The sequence below is a fragment of the Scyliorhinus canicula genome, chromosome 12 (genome assembly GCF_902713615.1).
Source record: "Scyliorhinus canicula chromosome 12, sScyCan1.1, whole genome shotgun sequence".
Lineage (NCBI taxonomy): Eukaryota > Metazoa > Chordata > Chondrichthyes > Carcharhiniformes > Scyliorhinidae > Scyliorhinus > Scyliorhinus canicula.
The window spans coordinates 56484968-56501873 of NC_052157.1; the positions used below are offsets into that span (position 1 = coordinate 56484968).

A 16906-nucleotide genomic window follows, 5' to 3' on the forward strand; every position below is an offset into this window, starting at 1 on the left:
ATCGTTTGAATAAAGTGAATTACTGAAGACACCCTGAAGTGAAACCCTGAAACCATAACAGGCAGATGGTGGTGTGCAGTGGTAATGTCCCTGGGCTAGTAATCCTGGGACCCAGGGTAATGCTGTGGGGAAACCAGCATGGACCCCCCCATGGCAGATGGGCTGAATGTGCCTCCTCCTGTTCCTATGTAACAGGCTCAAGGGTGGCTGAATGGGCCTCCTCCTGTTCCTGTGTAATAGGCTCGAGAGGGCAGAATGGGCCTCCTCCTGTTCCTGTGTAACAGGCTCGAGGCAGCTAAATGGGCCTCCTCTTGTTCCTGTGTAACAGACTAGAGGGAGACTGAATTGCCTCCTCCTGTTGCTCCATAACAGACTCGAGGGGGCAGAATGGGCCACCTCCTGTTCCTGTGTGACAGACTAGAGGGAGACTGAATTGCCTCCTCCTGTTGCTCTGTAACAGACTCGAGGGGGCAGAATGGGCCACCTCCTGTTCCTGTGTAACAGGCTCGAAAGGGACTGAATGGGCCTCCTCCTGTTCCTGGGTAACAGGCTCAAGTGTTCAATTGAAAGCGGGATGGTCAGGAAACCCTTTTCGGATTATCGTCAAAACCCCCACTTGATTCGCTAATGTACTTCAGGTGAAGGAAATCTGCCCATCCTTACCCTGTCTGGCTGACAGGTGGCTCCAGTCTCCCAGTGAGTGCCCCTCAGAAAAGGTCGAACAGCAATTCGGGGTGGAATGGGCAATCATCCTGCCCTTGCCTGTGGCACCAACTCATGAATGGCAACACACACCCTTAGACGATAGACATAAAGACACCCAGACCCTGAAACCCGTACACCCAGAGCCATTTCCTCATTCATTGAGTTTTTCTACTGGAAGCAGATGAGGAGAGCGAAGACCAGGCATGAAGCAATTTCCCGTAATAACTGGGATGGCTACGGAGCGGGGCCCCCGAATTGAGAGTCGTCAGGGGTACAGTGGTTGGCTGAGGGGTGGTAGGCAGCTCCACCCTCACTACGCACTTGCCAACGTTCCCGACCCTGTCGACCGCGACCAGCTCCACCTCGGGGAAACAGCAGGAGGCGCTGTAGTTGGCGGCGGTCCTGTTCATCTCCAGCTCACGCGTCTCCAAGGTGCCGTTACCGAGGCGACTGTAAATGTTGGTGATCCCCGATCCCGAGTCGCTGAGCACAGCCTCCAACCTCCAGGTCTCCTGACTACAGTTGGCACCTGGCACAGGTGGGCAAGAGTATTCCAGCTGGGTGGTGGTGCAGTTTGGGGAGCTGAGGTCCTCGACCTGTGGGCACAGACAGTAAAGTGAAGGAGATGCAGCGAGAGGGGTATGGACCCTTAATACATCCTGATATGATTCTCATCACACACGATGCACTCTCTCAGTACTGATCCTCTGGCAGTGCAGTACTCCCTCAATACTGACCCTCTGACAGTGCAGCACTCCCTCAGTACTGGCCCTCCGACAGTGCAGCACTCCCTCAGTCCTGATCCTCCGACAGTGCAGCACTCCCTCAGTACTGACCCTCTGACAGTGCAGTACTCCCTCAGTACTGACCCTCTGACAGTGCAGCACTCCCTCAGTACTGGCCCTCCGACAGTGCAGCACTCCCTCAGTCCTGATCCTCCGACAGTGTAGCACTTCCTCAGTACTGATCCTCCGAAAGTGCAGCACTCCCTCAGTACTGACCCTCTGACAGTGCAGCACTCCCTCAGTACTGACCCTCTGACAGTGCAGCACTCCCTCAGTACTACTGACCCTCTGACAGTGCAGCACTCCCTCAGTACCGACCCTCTGACAGTGCGGCACTCCCTCAGTACTGACCCTCTGACAGTGCAGCGCTCCCTCAGCACTGACCCTCTGACAGTGCAGCACTCCCTCAGAACTGACCCTCTGACAAAGCAGCACTCCCTCAGTACTGACCCTCTGACAGTGCAACGCTCCCTCATAGAACATAGAACAGTACAGCACAGAACAGGCCCTTCGGCCCTCGATGTTGTGCCGAGCAATGATCACCCTACTCAAACCCACGTATCCACCCTATACCCGTAACCCAACAACCCCCCCCCCCCCCTTAACCTTACTTTTTAGGACACTATGGGCAATTTAGCATGGCCAATCCACCTAACCCGCACATCTTTGGACTGTGGGAGGAAACCGGAGCACCCGGAGGAAACCCACGCACACACGGGGAGGACGTGCAGACTACGCACAGACAGTGACCCAGCCGGGAATCGAACCTGGGACCCTGGAGCTGTGAAGCATTTATGCTAACCACCATGCTACCGTGCTGCCCCCCAGTTCTGACCATCCCATTAATGTTAGAATGAGGGAGTAAAGGCTGTTTTCTCTGCCTCTCCCAAGTTGGAATCTCCATAAATCCCCGTACCTGGTCCCTGACAGTGAGATAGAGCACGTCATAATTGAAGTCATTGGTTTCGGTGGAGGTGGCTTCGATGGTGATGGTGGTGGTCGTCCCAGTCGCTGTGCCATTAGGAACGATGAAATAGGCAACAGCAGAAACACTCTCGTTCCCCCGAAGCGTGACGCTGGGAATGAGAGATAGTGAGAATTATACGGAATGATCAATCACGGAAACAGGAGTCTGGATTCTCCGATTCTGGGCTATGTCCCCAGGCCGAAGTGGGAACGGTGGTGTTTTTCGCCAGACAAACTGGCACACACCGGTCACCGATTCCCCGTTTTACTGAGGGCTAGCAGGACGGCAGCCTAGAGCACCCGGCTCTAGCTGCTGATACCCCTGGAGAATTGCCGGGTCTGTGGCTGCGCATACGCATGGTGGAGGCGCTCGCGGACCCGGCCCGCAAAATATTCCCCTACCTTCGGCTGGCTCGCGCACCCCCTGCCCCGCGCATCCAGGACCGCCTCACCTCAGTGTCCCCAGATCCGAACAATGTCCCCCCCACCCACATATCAGCCCTCCCCCCACCATTGTTGCGCTGGACTTAGTCCGCAGCCGCCAAGCTGAGTTCCTGACGGATGTGACCACACATCTCACGCGCCGTCGGGAACTCGGCCAGACCGAGTGGTGCATCGGGGGGGGGCCCTCAGGCAAGGGCCTGAGGCCATCGATACGTGCGCGGCGTACTCCCAGAGTGCGCCGTTTTGGAGGGGTATGATTCTCTGCCCATTCGCCGAACGTGATTTCGGCGACGGCGGCTGGAGAATGCAGCCAAAGATATTTGACCATCCGCTGTGTGTTTGAGTTTCCACTGCACATGAGGTTCTGCAGACCCGCTCTTCATTTCTAATCTGTATCTAACCTCGTGTTGTACCTGTCCTGGGAGTTTTGATGGGGACAGTGTAGAGGAGCTTTACTCTGTATCTAACCCGTGCTGTACCTGTCCTGAGAGTGTTTGATGGGGACAGTATAGAGGGAGCTTTACTCTGTATCTAACCCTGTGCTGTACCTGTCCTGGGAGTATTTGATGGGGATAGTGTGGAGGATGCTTTACTCTGTATCTAACCCCGTGCTGTATCTGTCCTGGGAGTATTTGATGTGGACAGTGTAAAGGAAGCTTTACTCTGTATCTAACCCCGTGCTGTACCTGTCCTGGGAGTGTTTGATGGGGACAGTGTAGAGGAAGCTTTACTTTGTATCTAACCCCGTGCTGTACCTGTGCTGGGAGTATCTGATGTGGACAGTGTAGGGAAGCTTTACTCTGTACCTAACCTCATGCTGTACCTGTCCTGGGAGTGTTTGATGGGGACAGTGTATAGAGAGCTTTACTCTGTATTCAACCCCATGTGAACCAGCCCTGGGAGTGTTTGATGGGGACAGTGTATCACAGAATCAGAGAAAAATACAGTGCAGAAAGGGCCCTTTGGCCCATCGAGTCTGCACAACCGCATGATCTGCCAAGCCGAAGCCCATTTGCACCTCAATCAGGTCACCCCTCAGCCTTATCTGCTCCAGTGAAAATAATCCCAGCCTATCCAACTTCTCTTTATAACTTAAATGTTCCAACCCAGGCAACATCCTGGTGAACAGGGCCGGCCCAAGGTACCGGCAACTCGGGCAGTCGCCCGGGGCGCCATGTGTAAGGGGGCGCCAGAGACTCGGGTCCCGCGCATGCGCAGTTGGGCCGGTGCCAACCAGCGCATGCGCGGTGGCCGCCCTCCCTAGGGCGGCCCACTTCGCCCCCCCTCCGTCCCCCCTCCCCCCTCCGCCCCCGCCCCCCCCCGCCTCCACCCCCGCCCCCCCCCCCTCCGCCCCCCCCCCCCCCCCCCCTCCCGCCCCCTGCCCCCCCCCCCTCCGCTCCGCCCCCCCTCCGGCTCCGCCCCCCCTCCAGCTCCGCCCCCCCCTCCGGCTCCCCCCCCTCGCCCCCCCCGCCCCGCCCCGGCCCCGCCGCGGCCCCGCCCCCGCCTCGGCCCGCCCTCCCCGCGCCTCGCCCCCCCCCCCCGCCTCGGTCCCCGCCCCCCGCCTCGGCCCCCCCCCCCGGCACTGAAGTTCAGCTTGCCCGGGGCGCCAGCAACCCTAGGGCCGGCGCTGCTGGTGAATCTCCTCTGCATTCGTTCCAGTGCAATCACATCCTTCCTATAATGTGGTGAGCAGAATTGCACACAGCACTCCAGCTGTGGCCTCACCAAAGTTCTATACAGCTCTAACATGACCTCCCTGCTTTTATGATACACTTGCCTCTATTGATAAAGGCAAGTGTCCCATATGTCTTTTCCACCACCCTATTAACCTACCCTTCTGCCTTCAGAGATGTATTTACAAATACTCCAAGGTCTCTTTGTTCCTCAGGACATCCCAGTATTTCCTTGTCAAATTGTTCCTTCTAAAGTGTAAAACCTCACACTTTTCAGGATTAAATTCCATCTGCCATTTTCTGCCCATTTGACCATCCTGTCTGTATCATCCCGTAACCCAAGACTTTCAGCCTTACTGTTAACCAACCGTCCTATATTTGTGTCATCCTTAAACTTACTGATCCTCACCCCCCACATACTCATCGAAGTCATTTATATAAATGACAAATAATAGGGGACCCAGCACAGATCCCTCTGGTGCCCCACTGGACACTGGCTTCCAGTGTAGAGGAAGCTTTACTCTGAATCTAACCCCGTGCTGTATCAGTCACAGAATCCCAGAATCCCTGCAGTGCAGAAGAGGACCCTTTGGCCCATCACGTCTGCACCGACCCTCCCAAAGAGCATTCTACCTGCCCTCATCCCCAGAACCCCACCTACCCTTTGACACTAAGGAGCAATTTAGCAAGGCCAATCCACCTAACCTGCACATTTTTGGACTGTGGGAGGAAACCGGAGCACCCGAGGGAAACTCACGCACACATGGGGAGAATGTGCAAACTCCACACACTGACCCAAGGCCGGCATTGAACCCGGGTCTCTCGTGCGATTGAGCCGCCCACTGTATAGGGCTGTATAGGGTTTTTTTAAGCTTTATCTAACCCCGTGCTGTACGTTTGATGTGTTTATACCTGGATGGAACGATCCGTTGAGCAAAGTTCAGATCATCTCTGACAGTCAGGGTGTATGTTGCCGGTGGCCCCTCTAATTTCAGAGTAACGGTCACGTTGAATTCCTGTCCTGACCGGACAATTTCATCATCCTCTACCTAAATGGAGAGACACACACCGACTGGATGGTCAGATACACCAGCTTCGTCATTTCTATCCATCCACAGTCGCATGGAACTGTTCCTGTAATCTAATAAGTGACAAACAGTCTGCCGAACTGGACTCCCGGGAGACAGAGTTGCAGTGGGAGAGAGAGTGAGACTGAGAAAGACAGAGATAGAACGCGAGATTGAGAGAGAGGCAAAAATTGAGTGTGTGCAAGAGACAGAGAGAGACAGAAAGAGGCAGAATTTGAGTGACACAGAGAGTGAGTGCAGAGAGAGATAGAGCAAAAGCAAGGCAGAAGTTTTGTGAGACAGAGAGAGAGATTGAGAGAGACAGGTAGACAGAGAGAGATTGCGAGAGAGACAGAGAAGAGATTGAGACAGATAGATGTAGAGAGTGTGGTGAGATAACCACTGTAGTTATGCGTACTGCAGTAGGGGGATGCCTGTACCTGTAATACAGGTTCCTCCGGTGAGCCCCTGCCAGCTAGCTCCGCCCACAGGGAGCTTGTGTATAAATATGCATGTGAGACTCAGACCTTTAGTCTACAGTTGCAGATGGAGGGACAACATCGTACAACAATAAAGCCTCTATTGTACCAGTCTCTCGGCTTTGAGTATAAGTGTTAGCGCTACAGAGAGATTGCGAAAGAGACAAAGAGAGAGGGATAGAAAATGATTTAGAGAGAGAGATTGCGAGGGACATAGAGAGATTGAGTGAGGTAGATTGAGAGACAGAGAGAGTGATAGGGAGAGAGAGGGAGATTGAGAGATTGGAAAAGCGATTGAGTGAGACAGATATTGTGAGAGAGACAGAGAATGAGATTGAGAGAGTGACAGGGAGAGAGAGTGTGAGACTGAAAAGGGAGGGAGAGAGACTGAGAGAGATGGAGTGAGATAATATCGAGGGACAGAGAGAGAGGGAGACTGAGAGAGAAAGAGAATGGAACTGAGAGAGACAGAGAGTGAGATTGAGAGAGACAGAGCGAGTGAGACTGAGAGACAGAGAGTGTGACTGAGAGAGACAGAGAGTGAGATTGAGAGAGAGTGAGATTGAGAGAGACAGAGAGAGTGAGACTGAGAGAGACAGAGAGAGTAAGATTGAGTGAGACAGAGAAAGTGAGATTGAGAGAGGCAGAGTGAGAGGGTTTGGGGGCCAGAAAGTTATTGAGAGGGTGAAAGAGATGAGGTGGAGGCTGAAGTGTTAATCTTTGGGATATGCTAGTGTTTGACTGCTGATGTGTCCCAGGCACGAGTCAGTTCTGTGTTAGACTCTTGTGAGAGTAGTTGGGGTCAGGCCCAGGAGAACATGCCTGTAGCTTCATTATGGAGTGGAAAGAACAGGTCTTCAGCAGTTTATGTCTCTGCAAATTTAATGAGGTTTTACAACCCTGATGGGAACATTAAAAAAACACAATGGAGAAAAAATGAGCAGTTGCTCAGCACCATCAATTTGGGAAAGTTCCACCCTCTCCCACAATCAGTATCAGGGCACCACCACACCCCCACCCCACCACCAGTATTGGGAACGTCTTACTCACCCCCACACCCCCACCATCAGAATCGGGGCTCCCCCCACCCCCACCATCAGTATCGGGGCTACCACCATCCCCCACCGTCAGTAGCGGAGCTCACCCCCACCATCAGAATCGGGGCTCCCCCCAGCCCCACCATCATATTGGGCTCTCCCCCACCATCAGAATCGGGCTCCCCCCACCCCACCATCAGTATTGGGGCTCTCCCCCACACCATCAGAATTGGGGTCCCCACCCCCATCAGTATCGGGGCTCTCCCCCCCATCAGTATTGGGGCTCCCCCCAACCCCACCATCAGTATCGGGGCTCCCCCCCCCCACCATCAGTATTGGGGCTCCCCCCACCCCACCATCAGTATCGGGGCTCCCCCCACCCCCACCATCAGTATCGGGGCTACCACCATCCCCCACCGTCAGTAGCGGAGCTCACCCCCACCATCAGAATCGGGGCTCCCCCAGCCCCACCATCAGTATTGGGCTCCCCCCACACCATCAGAATCGGGGCTCCCCCCAGCTCCACCATCAGTATTGGGGCTCTCCCCCCACCATCAAATCGGGGCTCCCCCCAGCCCCACCATCAGTATTGGGGCTCTCCCCCACACCATCAGAATTGGGGCTACCCCCCACCATCAGTATCGGGGCTCCCCCCCACCATCAGTATTGGGGCTCCCCCAACCCCACCATCAGTATCGGGGCTCCCCCCCCCCACCATCAGTATTGGGGCTCCCCCCACCCCACCATCAGTATCGGGGCTCCCCCCACCCCCACCATCAGTATCGGGGCTAGCACCATCCCCCACCATCAGTAGCGGAGCTCACCCCCACCATCATATCGGGGCTCCCCCACCCCACCATCAGTATCGGGCTCCCCCCACCCCCACCATCAGTATTGGGGCTCCCCCCACCCCCACCGTCAGTAGCGGAGCTCACCCCCACCATCAGTATCGGGCTAGCACCATCCCCCACCGTCAGTAGCGGAGCTCACCCCCCATCAGTATCGGGGTTCCCCCCCCCACACACAAAACAAACATAACACGAATCCCGCCCCAATTGGGCTCCCCTGAGGGTGCACCTCTGGCACTTACCTTTATACTGATGGGCACTGCCAGATGGGCACTGCCAGGTGCATGGGACCAGCACGTCCCTTGCCTCCTCTCTGTCCAGACTGGGGCTATACTTACCTATGTGCCCCCTCCCCAATGGAGCCCCCTTGGCGGATTCATGTTTATCCAGAACTGTTGTCTTGGGCCGAATGCTCCATTCTTGTCGCCGTTCTCACTGGCGGTCACCGCAGGCTCAAATCAGTGCCCCATCCTATTACTGTTTATTGAATCATGGAATTTACAGTGCAGAAGGCGCCATTCAGCCCATCGAGTTTGCACCGGCCCCTGGTAAGAGCACCCTACCCAAACCCACACCTCCACCCTATCCCTGGAACCCCACCTCACCTTTTTTTTGACACACTAAGGGCAATTTAGCACAGCCAATTCACCTGATCTGCACATCTTTGGACAGTGGGAGGAAACCGGAGCACCCGGAGGAAACCCACGCAGACACGGGGAAACGTGCAGACTCCGCACAGACAGTGACCCAAGCCGGGAATCGAAACAGGGACCTTGGCGTTGTGAAGCAACTAACCAGCGTGCTACCATGCCGCCCTTGTTGAAAGGTGGGATAGAATATTTGTGACGGGGTAGAACAAAGGGTTAAAAATGGGGTGTAGAAGGTGTGACTGATGATGATGTACCACTGGCAGTATTGTGTTACTCTCTCTCTCTCTCTCTCTCCCACTTCTATCCATCCAGACACAGGTTGGAATCCAGCCTCAGTGCTACATGCTCACTCTGTGCACCAACTAACCCGGTGTGAAGCAGATACCAGATTGTCTACCCTCTGCACTCGGACCAAGTAGTGCTGTGAACACATTGGCACCAGATATACGGGAAGGCCGGACTTGGTGAGCAGTACTGTACCGTAAATGTAGCCCGGGAGCTGGAGATGAGCGTGGTGGACAGTCTCTGGAACATATTCCCCATCCCATCCTGTCCCCGCAGCAGAATGAAGAAAGACACCCTCGGGATCGACTCAATCTCCACCAGGTAGGTGTCGGCGGAGAGCGTCTCATTCAGGATGGTTCCATTCTGCAAGGTGCCCCCGTTCACATCCACCAGGAGTAACTCAGAGATTGACGAGTTTGGGAAGAGAGGGAGACCAATCACGGAGACCATTAGTGTTGCGTTCCGATCTGGGGAGGGAACAGGCCAGAGAGAATGACCAGAGAGCCAAAAACTGCGGAAATGTACCCCTCAAATTGTGACGGAACTTTCAGAGTTCGTAAAACGTAGAGTGAGGATCAGATTGAAGTGGACCGAAACACAGTGAAAGTGAGAGTCAGTGTGTGGAACCCGTACCCCAGTGAGAGTCAGTGTGTGTGGGAACCCGTGCCCCAGTGAGAGTCAGTGTGTGTGGAACCCGTACCCCAGTGAGAGTCAGTGTGTGTGGAACCCAACCCCCAGTGAGAGTCAGTGTGTGTGGATCCCATACCCCAGTGAGAGTGAGTGTGTGTGGAACTCGTACCCCAGTGAGAGTCAGTGTGTGGGGAACCCGTACCCCAGTGAGAGTCAGTGTGTGTGGAACCCATACCCAGTGAGAGTCAGTGTGTGTGGCCCGTACCCCAGTGAGAGTCAGTGTGTGTGGGAACCCGTACCCCAGTGAGAGTCAGTGTGTGTGGAACCCGTACCCCAGTGAGAGTCAGTGTGTGGAACCCGTACCCCAGTGAGAGTCAGTGTGTGTGGAACCCATACCCCAGTGAGAGTCGGTGTGTGTGTGGAACCCGTACAGCAGTGAGAGTCAGTGTGTGTGGGACCCGTACCCCAGTGAGAGTCAGTGTGTGTGGGAACCCGTACTCCAGTGAGAGTCAGTGTGTGTGGAACCCGTACCCCAGTGAGAGTCAGTGTGTGTGGATCCCATACCCCAGTGAGAGTGAGTGTGTGTGGAACTCGTACCCCAGTGAGAGTCAGTGTGTGTGGAACCCATACCCAGTGAGAGTCAGTGTGTGTGGAACCCGTACCCCAGTGAGAGTCAGTGTGTGTGGGAACCCGTACCCCAGTGAGAGTCAGTGTGTGTGGAACCCGTACCCCAGTGAGAGTCAGTGTGTGTGGAACCCGTACCCCAGTGAGAGTCAGTGTGTGGGAACCCGTACCCCAGTGAGAGTCAGTGTGGTGGAACCCATACCCAGTGAGAGTCAGTGTGTGTGGAACCCATACCCCAGTGAGAGTCAGTGTGTGTGGAACCCGTACCCCAGTGAGAGTCAGTGTGTGTGGAACCCGTACCCCAGTGAGAGTCAGTGTCTGTGGAACCTGTACCCCAGTGAGAGTCAGTGTGTGTGGAACCCTACCCCAGTGAGAGTCAGTGTGTGGAACCCATACCCCAGTGAGAGTCAGTGTGTGTGGAACCCGTACCCCAGTGAGAGTCAGTGTGTGTGGAACCCGTACCCCAGTGAGGGTCAGTGTGTGGAACCCGTACCCCAGTGGAGTCAGTGGTGTGGAACCTGTACCCCAGTGAGAGTGAGTGTGTGTGGAACTCGTACCCCAGTGAGAGTCAGTGTGTGTGGAACCCTTACCCCAGTGAGAGTCAGTGTGTGTGGAACCCATACCCAGTGAGAGTCAATGTGTGTGGAACCCTACCCCAGTGAGAGTCAGTGTGTGTGGAACCCATACCCCAGTGAGAGTCAGTGTGTGGAACCCGTACCCAGTGAGAGTCATGTGTGTGGGAACACGTACCCCAGTGAGGCAGTGTGTGTGGAACCCGTACCCCAGTGAGAGTCAGTGTGTGTGTGGAACCCGTACCCCAGTGAGAGTGTGTGTGTGGAACTCGTACCCCATGAGAGTCAGTGTGTGTGGAACCCGTACCCCAGTGAGAGTCAGTGTGTGTGGAACCCGTACCCCAGTGAGAGTCAGTGTGTGTGGAAACCCGTTACCCCAGTGAGAGTCAGTGTGTGTATGGAACCCATTACCCCAGTGAGAGTCAGTGTGTGTGGAACCCGTACCCCAGTGAGAGTCAGTGTGTGTGGAACCCATACCCCAGTGAGAGTCAGTGTGTGTGGAACCCGTACCCCAGTGAGAGTCAGTGTGTGGGGAACCCGTACCCAGTGAGAGTCAGTGTGTGTGGGACCCACCCCAGTGAGAGTCAGTGTGTGTGGGAACCTGTACCCCAGTGAGAGTCATGTGTGTGGAACCCGTACCCCAGTGAGAGTCAGTGTGTGTGGGACCCGTACCCCAGTGAGAGTGAGTGTGTGTGGAACTCGTACCCCAGTGAGAGTCAGTGTGTGGGAACCCGTACCCCAGTGAGAGTCAGTGTGTGTGGAACCCGTACCCCAGTGAGAGTCAGTGTGTGGAACCCGTACCCCAGTGAGAGTCAGTGTGTGTGGAACCCGTACCCCAGTGAGAGTCAGTGTGTGTGGGAACCCGTACCCCAGTGAGAGTCATGTGTGTGGGAACCCGTACCCCAGTGAGAGTCAGTGTGTGTGGAACCCGTACCCCAGTGAGAGTCAGTGTGTGTGGAACCCATACCCCAGTGAGAACAGTGTGTGTGGTACCCGTACCCCAGTGAGAGTCAGTGTGTGTGGAACCCGTACCCCAGTGAGAGTCAGTGTGTGTGGAACCTGTACCCCAGTGAGAGTCATGTGTGTGGAACCCGTGCCCCAGTGAGAGTCAGTGTGTGTGGAACCCGTACCCCAGTGAGAGTCAGTGTGTGTGGAACCTGTACCCCAGTGAGAGTCAGTGCGTGTGGAACCCGTACCCCAGTGAGAGTCAGTGTGTGTTAACCTGTACCCAGTGAGAGTCAGTGGTGTGGAACCCGTACCCCAGTGAGAGTCAGTGTGTGGAACCCGTACCCCAATGAGTCAGTGTGTGTGGACCCGTACCCCAGTAGAGTCAGTGTGTGTGGAACCCGTACCCCAGTGAGAGTCAGTGTGTGGAATCCGTACCCCAGTGAGAGTCAGTGTGTGTGGAACCCATACCCCAGTGAGAGTCAGTGTGTGTGAGACCCATACCCCAGTGAGAGTCAGTGTGTGTGGACCCGTACCCCAGTGAGAGTCAGTGTGTGGGAACCCGTACCCCAGTGAGAGTCAGTGTGTGGAATCCGTACCCCAGTGAGAGTCAGTGTGTGTGGAACCTGCACCCCAGTGAGAGTCAGTGCGTGTGGAACCCGTACCCAGTGAGAGTCAGTGTGTGTGGAACCCGTACCCCAGTGAGAGTCAGTGTGTGTGGAACCCGTACCCAGTGAGAGTCAGTGTGTGTGGAACCCGTACCCCAGTGAGAGTCAGTGTGTGTGGAACCCGTACCCCTGAGAGTCAGTGTGTGTGGAACCTGTACCCCAGTGAGAGTCTGTGTGTGTGGAACCTGCACGCTCGATTAGCTCACCGGGATTGGGGCGTCCAGTCTGGACAGTGAGTCCAGGATGAGGTCCTTCGAAAGCCATGACAATATCATAGTTGAAGTCAATCAGACTCTGACCTAAAAGGGGAAATACGTTGATTATCGCTCAAAGTTTCTCCATTCGGATTTTGGCTGTTTAATGCAAAAATAGAAGGTGGCATTCCCAATTTCGCAAAGAATTTTCCTGCCGGAATTATCAGAGATCGATATATACTTGCCTCAACCATTCCTGACGAGATAGGCTTCACCTCAGGAATCAGACAAATAAACCTTCTCTCTGTGGCCTCGAATGCAAGTGTATCATTCGTTAACAAAGAGACCAAAACTATGCACAATATTCCAGATTTGCAGAGCCACAGAGATGAATGTCGGCAGTTTGGAGGAAAAGGGAATTGAGCAGTTGGAAAATTTTTGTGCCGGTGGATGGTTTATAGGAAAGGGGATAGCGTGGCACTTTGCGGCTTGGAAATAAAACCATGCCTGGGAAAACTGTGTTCGAAGTCGGATTGCATTGGGGGAAGGTGATGGGAAGCAGTGACTGCTCGGCCAAGCGAGGCATCACCTAATGAAGCCCCAGGAACCGCTTTGATGCAGACAGAGAATGGAAGTCGCTCCAAAGTCGCTGGATGTTTGGATTTGAATGGCTGCCAGTTCTCCTCGCACTCCATCTGGATATATCGTGGTGTTGTTGTTCAGGGTGTTTATATATCGGGGTGTTTATAATCGGGTGTTTATATCGGGGTGTTGAAGATCGCGGTGTTTATAAGACCATAAGACAGAGGAGCAGAATTAAGCCACTTGGCCCATCGAGTTTGCTCCGCCATTCAATCGTGGCTGATATTTTTCTCATCCCCATTCTCCTGCCTTTCTCCCCATAACCCATGATCCCCTTATTAATCAGAACCTATCTATCTCTGTCTTAAAGACACTCAGTGAATTGGCCTCCGCAGTTTTCTGCGGTGAAGAGTTCCACAGATTCACCACCCTCTGGCTGAAGAATTCCTCCTCATCTCTGTTTTGAAGGATCATCCCTTTATCTGAGATGGTGTTCTCTGGTTCTAGTTTTTCCTACAAGTGGAAACATCCTCTGCACGTCCACTCGATCCAGGCCTCGCAGTATCTTGTACGTTTCATCATAAGATCCCCTCTCATCCTTCGAAACTCCAATGAGTACAGACCCAGAGTCCTCAAACGGTTCTCTTACGACAAGTTCTTCATTCCAGGGATCATTCTTGTGAACCTCCTCTTGACCCTTTCCAAGGTCAGCACATCCTTCCTTGGATACAGGGCCCAAAACTGCTCACAATACTTCAATGGTGTCTGACCAGAACCTTCTACAGCCTTAGAAGTACATCCCTGGTCTTGTATTCTAGCCCTCTTGACATGAATGCTGATATTGCATTTGGCTTCTTAACTGCCGACTGTACTTGCACATTGACCTTAAGAGAATCGTGAACAGGACACCCAAGTCCCTTTGTGCTTCTGCTTTCCGAAGCATTTCCCCATTTACAAATAGTCTGTGCCTAGATTCCTCCTTCCAAGTGCATAACCTCACACTTTTCCACGTATTTCATTTGCCCCTTCATTGCCCACTCTCCTAGCTTGTCCAAGTCCTTCTGCAGCCCCCTTGCTTCCTCAATACTACCTGTTCCTCGACAGATCTTTGTATCATCTGCATATTTAGCAACAGTGCCTTCAGTACCTTCTTCCAATCATTAATGTATATGGTAAAAAGTTGTGGTCCCAGCACAGACCCCTGAGCACACCACTTGTCACCGGCTGCCATCCTGAAAAGACCCCTTTATCCCCACTCTTTGCCTTCTGCCAGTCAGCCATCCTCTAGCCATGCCAGGATCTTACCCTTAACACCATGGCTTTTAACTTATTTAACAGTCTCCTGTGCAGCACCTTGTCAAGGCCTTCAAAAATCCAAATAAATCACGTCCACTGATTCTCCTTTGTCTAACTTGCTTGTTACCTCCTCAAGAACTCAAACAGATTTGTTAGACATGACTTCCCTTTGACAAAGACATGCTGGCTCAGTCCTATTTTACCATGCACTTGCAAGTGCTTCGCGATCTCATCTTTAATACAGACTCTAAATCTTACCAATGACCGAAGTCAGGCTAACCAGCCTATAATTTCCTATCTTCAGCCTCCCTCCCTTCTTAACAGTGGTGTTACATTAGCCACCTTCCAGTCCTCTGGGACCCTTCCTGCCTCCAGTGATTCCTGAAAGATCATCACTAATGTCTCCACAATTTTCTCAGCTATCTCTTTTAGGATCCTTGGGTGTAGTCCATCCTGTCCAGGTATTTATCCACCTTCAGACCTTTCAGTTTCCCCAGAACATTCTCCTTGTAATGGTCACTGCACTCACCTCTGCCCCCTGGTTTCCTGAAGCTCTGGCATCCCACTGGTGTCTTCCATGGTGAACCTGATGCAAAGTAACTATTCAGTTCCTCTGCCATTTCTTGTTTCCTATTATTACTTCTCCAGCCACATTTTCTACTGTCCAATATCTATTTTGCCTCTCTCTAACCTATTCTATATAGAAAAAATCTCTTCCTATCTTCCTTTATATTACTAGCTAGCTTGCACTCATACTTCATCTTCTCCCCCCTTATTGCTTTTTTAGTTGTCCTCTGCTCACTTTTAAAGGCTTCCAATCCTCTGGATTCCCACTAATCCTCGCCACTTTGTATGCTTTTTCCTTAGCCTTTATGCTGTCCTTGACATCCCTCGTCAGCCATGGATGCCCTGTCCTCCCCTTAGCATGTTTTCTTTGCCTTGGAATGAATTTTTGTTGTGCCTCCCTATTGAGCCCCCAAAACTCTTGCCATTGCTGTTCCAATGTCTTCCCTGCTGAGCTTGTTCTCCAATCAACTCGGGCCAGCTCCGTGCTAATGTCTTTGCAGTTACCCATATTTAATTATATAATTGGGGTGGTTGAGATCGTGGTCTTTATATATCGGGCTGTTTGGTTTTTGGGGTGTTTATATATCGGGGTTTGAAGATCGGGATGTTGATATACTGGTGTGTTGGTGTTTGGGGTGTTTATATATCGGGGTGTTGGTGTTCGGGGTGTTTATATATCGGGGTGTTGGTGTTCGGGGTGTTTATATATCGGGGTGTTGGTGTTCGGGGTGTTTATATCGGGGTGTTGGTGTTCGGGGTGTTTATATATCGGGGTGTTTGTGTTCGGGTGTTTATATATCGGGGTGTTGGTGTTCGGGTGTTTATATATCGGGTGTTGGTGTTCGGGTGTTTATATATCGGGTAGTGTTCGGGGTGTTTATAATATCGGGTGTTGGTGTTCAGGGTTTTTATATATCGGGGTTGGTGTTCGGGTGTTTATATATCGGGATGTTGGTGTTCGGGTGGTTTATATCGGGGTGTTTATATATCGGGTGTTGGTGTTCGGGGTGTTTATATGTCGGGGTGTTGGTGTTTGTGGTGTTTATATATCGGGTGTTGGTGTTCAGGGTGTTTATATATCGGGGTGTTGGTGTTCAGGGTGTTATATATCGGGGTGTTGGTGTTCGGGGTGTTTATATATCGGGTGTTGGTGTTCGGGGTGTTTATATATCGGGTGTTGGTGTTCGGGGTGTTTATATATCGGGGTGTTGGTGTTCAGGGTGTTTATATATCGGGGTGTTGGTGTTCAGGGTGTTTATATATCGGGTGTTGGTGTTCGCGGTGTTTATATATCGGGGTGTTGGTGTTCAGCGTGTTTATATATCGGGTTTGGTGTCAGGTGTTTATATCGGGGTGTTGGTGTTAGGGGTGTTTATATCGGCGTGTTGGTTTCGGTGTTTATATACTGGGTGTTGTGTTCGGGTGTTATATCGGGTGTTGGTGTTCAGGTGTTGATATATCGGGGTGTTGGTGTCTGGGAGTTTATATATCGGGGTGTTGTGTTCAGGTTTTATATATCGGGTGTTGGTGTCTGGTGTTTATATCGGGGTTTTGGTGTTCGGGGTGTTTATATATCGGGGTGTTGGTGTTCAGGGTGTTTATATATCGGGTGTTGGTGTTCAGGTGTTTATATATCGGTGTGTGTTTTCGCGGTGTTTATATATCGGGTGTTGTGTTCACGGTTTATATATCGGTGTTGGTGTCATGGTGTTTATATGTCGGGGTGTTGGTGGTTGGGGTGTTTATATATCGGCGTGTTGGTGTTCGGGGTGTTTATATATCGGGGTGTTGGTGGTTCTGGGTGTTTATATCTCGGGGTGTTGGTTTTCGGGGTGTTTATATATCGGGGGTGTTGGTGTCGGGGTGTTTATATATCGGGGGTTGGTGTT

The 16906-nt window shown here is 52.8% G+C and overlaps 1 protein-coding gene across 1 annotated transcript in view; it reads right to left on the minus strand.

Annotated features, from left to right (window-relative positions):
• Positions 1-860: 860 nt before the first annotated feature.
• LOC119974253 (von Willebrand factor A domain-containing protein 7-like) overlaps positions 861-16906 on the minus strand; it is an 88482-nt gene continuing 72436 nt past the window's right edge. Inside the window, exons 13-17 of the mRNA XM_038813022.1 lie at positions 12585-12677; positions 9135-9406; positions 5486-5622; positions 2407-2566; positions 861-1301 (exon numbers count right to left, since the gene is read on the minus strand). Of these exons, the coding sequence (XP_038668950.1) occupies positions 861-1301; positions 2407-2566; positions 5486-5622; positions 9135-9406; positions 12585-12677 (1103 nt within the window). The remainder of the gene's footprint in view (positions 1302-2406; positions 2567-5485; positions 5623-9134; positions 9407-12584; positions 12678-16906) is intronic.